The sequence below is a fragment of the Nerophis lumbriciformis genome, linkage group LG09 (assembly GCF_033978685.3).
Source record: "Nerophis lumbriciformis linkage group LG09, RoL_Nlum_v2.1, whole genome shotgun sequence".
Classification (NCBI taxonomy): Eukaryota; Metazoa; Chordata; class Actinopteri; order Syngnathiformes; family Syngnathidae; genus Nerophis; species Nerophis lumbriciformis.
The window spans coordinates 5,150,001-5,157,500 of record NC_084556.2 but is presented as its reverse complement, the minus strand read 5'-3'; the positions used below and the strand labels follow the sequence as shown (position 1 = coordinate 5,157,500).

The window sequence follows — 7,500 nt, the reverse complement described above, 5'->3', positions numbered from 1 at the left end:
CCCCCCCACATCAACCCCAGCCACCTCAACCGACGCACGGAGGGGTACGGGGGGGTTTTGGTGGTAGCGGGGGTGTATAATGTGGCCCGGAAGAGTTAGTGCTGCATGGGATTCTGGGTATTTGTTCTGTTGTGTTTATGTTGTGTTACGGTGCGGATGTTCTCCCGAAATGTGTTTATGTCATTCTTGTTTGGTGTGGGTTCACAGTGTGGCGCATATTTGTAGCAGTGTTAAAGTTGTTTATACGACCGCCCTCAGTGTGACCTGTATGGCTGTTGCCCAAGTATGCTTGCAGTCACTTACGCGTGTAAGCGAAGGCCGCATACAACATGTGACTGGGCTGGCACGCAGACAGTATGATGAAAAAGCGGACGCTAATAAAGTTTAAGTTAAAAGTTAAAGTACCAATGATTGTCACACACACACTAGGTGTGGCGAGATTATTCTCTGCATTTGACCCATCACCCTTGATCACCCCCTGGGAGGTGAGGGGAGCAGTGGGCAGCAGCGGTGGCCGCGCAGGAAGCATGAAGTGCTCTAAAACTTGCTGGTAGATGGCTGCGTTGACCCTGGATCTCAGGAAACAGAGTGGACTGACACCAGCAGATGACATGGCACCCCAAACCATCACTGATGGTGGAAACTTTACACTAGACTTCAGGCAACGTGGATCCTGTGCCTCTCTTGTCTTCCTCCAGACTCTGGGACCTCGATTTCCAAAGGAAATGCAAAATTTGCATGGTTGGGTGATGGTTTGGGGTGCCATGTCATCTGCTGGTGTCGGTCCACTCTGTTTCCTGAGATCCAGGGTCAACGCAGCCGTCTACCAGCAAGTTTTAGAGCACTTCATGCTTCCTGCTGCTGACCTGCTCTATGGAGATGGAGATTTCAAGTTCCAACAGGACTTGGCGCCTGCACACAGCGCAAAATCTACCCGTGCCTGGTTTACGGACCATGGTATTTCTGTTCTAAATTGGCCCGCCAACTCCCCTGACCTTAGCTCCATAGAAAATCTGTGGGGTATTGTGAAAAGGAAGATGCAGAATGCCAGACCCAAAAACGCAGAAGAGTTGAAGGCCACTATCAGAGCAACCTGGGCTCTCATAACACCTGAGCAGTGCCAGAAACTCATCGACTCCATGCCACGCCGCATTAACGCAGTAATTGAGGCAAAAGGAGCTCCAACCAAGTATTGAGTATTGTACATGCTCATATTTTTCATTTTCATACTTTTCAGTTGGCCAACATTTCTAAAAATCCCTTTTTTGTATTAGCCTTAAGTAATATTCTAATTTTGTGACACACGCAATTTTGGATTTTCATTTGTTGCCACTTCAAATCATCAAAATTAAATGAAATAAACATTTGAATGCATCAGTCTGTGTGCAATGAATAAATATAATGTACAAGTTACACCTTTTGAATGCAATTACTGAAATAAATCAAGTTTTTCAAAATATTCTAATTTACTGGCTTTTACCTGTATACATACAGTCGCAATCAAAAGTTTACATACACTTATAAAGAACATAATGTCATGGCTGTATTGAGTTTCCAATCATTTCTACAACTCTTTTATTTTTTTGTGATAGAGTGATTGGAGCACATACTTGTTGGTCACAAAAAACATTCATGAAGTTTGGTTCTTTTATGAATTTATTATGGGTCTACTGAAAATGTGACCAGGTCAAAAGTTTACATACAGCAATGTTAATATTTGGTTACATGTCCCTTGGCAAGTTTCACTGCAATAAGGCGCTTTTGGTAGCCATCCACAAGCTACTGCTTGAGTTTTTGACCACTCCTCTTGATAAAATTGGCGCAGTTCAGGTAAATTTGTTGGGTTTTCTGACATGGACTTGTTTCTTCAGCATTGTCCACACGTTTAAGTCAGGACTTTGGGAAAGCCATTCTAAAACCTTAATTGTAGCCTGATTTAGCCATTCCTTTACCATTTTTGACGTGTGTTTGGGGTCAATGTCCTGTTGGAACACCCAACTGCGCCCAAGACCCAACCTCCGGGCTGATGATTCTAGGTTGTCCTGAAGAATTTGGAGGTAATCCTCCTTTTTCATTGTCCCATTTACTCTTTGTAAAGCACCATTTACATTGGCAGCAAAACAGGCCCAGACCATAATACTACCACCACCATGCTTGACGGTAGGAATTGGTGTTCCTGGGATTAAAGGCCTCACCTTTTCTGCTCTAAACATATTGTGGGGTATTGTGGCCAAACAGCTCAATTTTTGTTTCCTCTGACCACTTAACTTTCCTCCAGAATGTCTTATCTTTGTCCATGTGATGTATGTACGTATGTGTGTCATATATATATATATATATATATATATATATATATATATATATATATATATATATCCTTCTTGCAATGCACTTGTATTCCAGAATGAAAGATACAAGTTAAATTTATTTTTATATTTGTATAATACAGCTGTATTTTCTTCTTTCTTCTTCATTTTTAAAAATATTAGACTATGAATTAAGACTTTTATAATTGTATTATTTTGGGACCCACTTTCCTATTGTATGCTTTTATTTAGTTCATAATATTACCACTTTATTGTCATATTACCATGATTTAAAATTCATGTCAACAACAAAGTAAGTAAAATTACGACTTGAGATGTTTTTGTCTGCAAAAATGCGACAAGTTTCTTGTAATATACATTTTTTCCAAAACATTTTTGTACAATTCATGACTTTTTGTTCCAAAATTATATTATGGTTTTATAATCAAACTTTCTTCTGCAATTCTGAACTTTTTTTAGGTAAAAAGACAATTTTAGTCTTGTAATATTTTGATTATAATGCTTTTCCAATGAGGCCTTAACACAAATATTACACAAAACATAATTGGCAAGTTTTTCATCCAACCGTCGTCCTCCGCCTATCCGAGGTAGGGTCGTGGGGGCAGCAGCCTAAGCATAGAAGCCTGACTTTGCGCTCCCCTGCCACTTCGTCCAGCTCATCCCGGGGGATCCCGAGGCGTTCCCAGGCCAGGCGGGAGACATACTCCCCAACGTGTCCAGGGTCTTCCCAGTTTTTCATAATGTTTAAATAAAAATATTCTGTTCATGCGCGTGCGGAAAGAAGGCAGACAGTAAACTATGCATTTGTGAGCGATATTCCTGAGTATGGAATACTAATGGTTCGAAGCAAAATTAAACCTTTATTGTCGTAATGTGAGAGATGTTTTTTTGGGGGAAAATATAGAATTTGTCTTGTAATATGCATTTCTCCGTACAATTATTACTTTTTTTCACATTATCACTTTATTCTTGTGACAATACAACCTTTTATCTTCTGCAATTCTGAATGTTTTTAGGTAAAAAAAGACCATTTTAGTATTGTAATATTTTGATTATCATGCTTTTGAAATTAGTCCTTAACAAAAAAAAATACTGAAAAATCTCAGTTTCTTAATGTTTACATTTTTAAAAAATCAGTTAATCTGTGTGCAAAAAGAAATGAGACGGTAAACAATACATTTCTGATTATAGAACACAATGGCGACTTATTGTCATAATCACAGAGATGTTTTTGGAAGGCAAACATTTTTTATTTATCTTGTTAATTTTCCCAAAATATTCTTGGACAATTATGACATTTTTTTCTCCAAAATCATTATTTATTCTCATGGTAATATAACTTTTTTCAGCAATACTGAAATTATTAAATTGTTATTATTCATTATTAAAATATTTTGATTATAATGCTTTTCTAATAACACAAATGTTACAACAAAAAAAACACAGTTTTTTATCATGTTTAATAAAAATAATAAAATTAAAATAGAATAAAATAGTCAGACAATAAACAATACATTTTGAGTATAGAACACTCTTGATGCAAAAAAAAAAAAAGGTGTGCTTATCTTTTTTTATTTGAAAGGAGACGTACACATTGCAGACGTGACAGCTGTGGGCGGAGCCTTTAAACGAATAAATACTATATGACGACATTAAAATCTAAACAGATATTTTCTTATATTATCAATCAGCGTTAAAGATCCTCCGAGTGTTAATAAACAGAGTTAACGTCATTGCAGTCAAATAAAGAGTAGGGTTAATACTGCAGGAATATGTTAGTTTCTTTTTTGGTTGTTAAAACAATATTAAATGTTCTTTGTGTATACAAAACCCCCAAAAAAACAGTTGAAAACCTTTGATATACAGTCATAATTGTACATTTAAGTTAATTTACACTTACCAGTTTTAACAATCCTTCATATATATTTATATATATACCGTACATATACTTATGTATATATATACATATATATACATATACATATACATATATATATATATAAATATGTATGTATATATATATATAAATATATATATATATGTATGTATATATATATATATATATATATATATATATATATATATATATATATATATATATATATATATATCTTTTCTTGATTGGATTTTGTGCAGTCTTGGTCTAAGGTGTACCGAAAAGCAAAGGACGCAAAGACAGTGTGAAGTGTAGCTTTTGGAGACTTACAACAATAAGAAGACGTCCACATGGCAGGTTATCGAGGCTCCATTTACCGGTAAGTCCCATGGGAGTAATGCCAGTGACCCCCCGCCGTATATCCAGTGTCATCGGAAGAATAAACGACAATCTTCAGTGTTTTTTCCGTGATGCCTTCAAGTCCTTTTAGTGATAACGGGAAGACTGCCGTCACTGAATCCCATCTGAAAAAGAACAAAACAACCCCAAAATGTAGGCGATCGTAAAGAAAATGTGGAAAGAAAGTGTGAAAAAGGAAAAACGCACCATTCTCTAAATTAGTTGGCGTGTCAGACAGTGTCCCTTGCAGCTGGTTGTACTTCAGCTCCACTTCCTGGAAGTACACCATAAATCATCAACAGTGACATTTTATGATTAATACTAAAAATGTCAAATAAAAAATACAACTAGTTTGATGTTGTGCGCGCCTAAATTTCAGAGGTCAGTGAATGCACCGTATGCATGTCTTGGTGACAGAGTGACGACTGATTGGTGGTGAAGCAGGAAGTGAGTGGAATGTAGAGCAGACTAGTGTGGGACTGTGAGACCGTGTCAATGTGCATTTTTTTTCCCCACGCTAGTTTTGAGACTGATTTGGGGGTCCGTTTTGCACCTTGAGGTACTGCAGGTCGGCCTGCAGGAGGCGCAGGTGCGTCATGAGCTGGCGGCTGAGGTTGGGCCCGCCGCCCTCCGTCTGTGAGGACGAGGACAGCAGCTTGCTCATGTCGATCCCCGCGTCTCCGCCGTCGTCGTCTTCGGAGGCCCCGCCTGGATCCAGAACCACGAAGTCACCTGGAAGAAGACCACAGTCCCGATCCGATGTCGATATGGGATATCGGTCCGATATCAGCAAAAAAACAAGCACACTCGGTTAGTCTTGTATTTTTGTGAAGTCATTTACAAAATGTAAACATGGCAGGCTATAGGCTATGAGCAGCTACACAACAGCTAAGCACACTATAGCACACTTGTAAGTCAGATGTAATACGTCTCCTTAGTTGAACAATATTATAGTCTAAATCAAATCATTTGAGTTGCATATTACTTACACATACAAAGTCTCCAAGGCAGAAGCGTAATAGAAAGTATCCAGTAACAAACGTGTCCGCATTATTCAACTTCCTGTGTGATGCCCTTAAGTTAACCTCTTAAGGCCCACGCTGTTTGTTTACATCAGGGGTCCCCAAACAACGGCCCGCGGGCCGGATCCGTCCCCCCAGCATCCAAAATCAGGCCCGCGGGAAGTCCCAAGTTAAAAAAAATGTTATTTTTTATTTATTATTATTATTTTTTTAAATTTGCCCTTACTAGTCCATTTTCTACCGTCTCTTAACCACTCAGGCAAATCATATTGTCTAAAAATGCATTTTACCATCGATAACGTGACATGCAGCAAGTGCGCTCTTTAAGTCAATTAGTGCGCGAGGAATATATATATATATATATATATATATATATATATATATATATATATATATATATATATATATATATATATATATATATATATATATACACACACATATAGACACATATATACATATATATATACACACATAGACACATACACATATATATATACATATATACACACATATATATATATATATATATATATATATATATATATATATATATATATATATATATATATACACACATGGACATACACATAGACATATACATATATACACACACATATATACACATTTACATATACATATATACACACACACATTTACATATACATATATACACACACACATTTACATATATATATATACAGTATATATATATATATATATATATATATATATATATATATATATATATATATATATATATATATATATATATATATATATATATATATATATATATATATATACATATACATATATATATATATATATATATACATATATATATATATAGCGCAGCCCCCAGCCAAATTGTTTTACCCCAATGCGGCCCCGGAGTCAAAAAGTTTGGGGGACCCCTGGTTTACATGCTTTTTTTTTATTTCTCTTTGCTATTTGGGCTTATTGGACCTTAATTAGAATAAAAACTAAGAATCATCTTTTGATATGATGTACTTAGTCCATAAGTAACAAACGTGTACTTCATGTTTAGTGACATGCTAATTCTTGTTTTTACAGTTTCTTTTTCCAAATTCCATTGTATGTTATACTCTTCTGACACCACCAGATGGCAGTATAAGTGTCCACATAAGCGGCCATAAGACCCCAATTCAGTAGTGTACACAATTTTGGAAATAAGAGCTAAAAGGTGTTGTCCACGCATGTGGCCACTAAGGCCTTTAGAGGTTTTAATTATTGTGACCGCTAGGTGTTGCCAAAAAAATCAATTACCACTCCACTTCAACTTTACATAAGTCAGCATAAATCCATTTCAGACAGTTAATATCAAATAGGTTAGTGTTTTTCATACCTACCATTAGGGATAGGGATGTCCGATAATGGCTTTTTTTCCGATATCCGATATTCCTATATTGTCCAACTCTTAATTACAGATACCGATCTCAACCAATACTGATATATACAGTCGTGGAATTAACACATTATGATGCCTAATTTGGACAACCAGGTATGGTGAAGATAAGGTCCTTTTAAAAAAAATTAATAAAATAAAATAAGATAAATTAATTAAAAACATTTTCTTGAAAAAAATGAAAGTAAAACAATATCAAAACAGTTACATAGAAACTAGTAGTTAATGAAAATGAGTAAAATTAACTGTTAAAGGTTAGTACTATTAGTGGACCAGCAGCACGCACAATCATGTGTGCTTACGGACTGTATCCCTTGCAGACTGTATTGATATATATTGATATATAATGTAGGAACCAGAATATTAATAACAGAAAGAAATAACCCTTTTGTGTGAATGAGTGTGAATGAGTGTAAATGGGGGAGGGAGGTTTGTTGGGTTGGTGCA

The 7,500-nt window shown here is 36.0% G+C and overlaps 2 protein-coding genes across 6 annotated transcripts in view; both read right to left on the bottom strand.

The window, feature by feature from the left end:
* Positions 1 to 7,500, bottom strand: part of rcc1l (RCC1 like) — a 192,218-nt gene that overhangs the window by 83,988 nt on the left and 100,730 nt on the right. The gene's annotated exons all lie outside the window — the stretch shown is intronic.
* The window catches only part of arhgef12b (Rho guanine nucleotide exchange factor (GEF) 12b), a 124,815-nt gene continuing 121,735 nt past the window's right edge, over positions 4,421 to 7,500 (bottom strand). For all 4 annotated transcript variants that reach the window (XM_072913771.1, XM_072913772.1, XM_061962739.2 and 1 more), the window contains 3 exons: positions 5,156 to 5,334; positions 4,810 to 4,876; positions 4,421 to 4,727 (listed from right to left, as the gene is read on the bottom strand). In XM_072913771.1, coding sequence (XP_072769872.1) covers positions 4,714 to 4,727; positions 4,810 to 4,876; positions 5,156 to 5,334 — 260 coding nt within the window. In that variant the 3' untranslated portion in view covers positions 4,421 to 4,713. The remainder of the gene's footprint in view (positions 4,728 to 4,809; positions 4,877 to 5,155; positions 5,335 to 7,500) is intronic.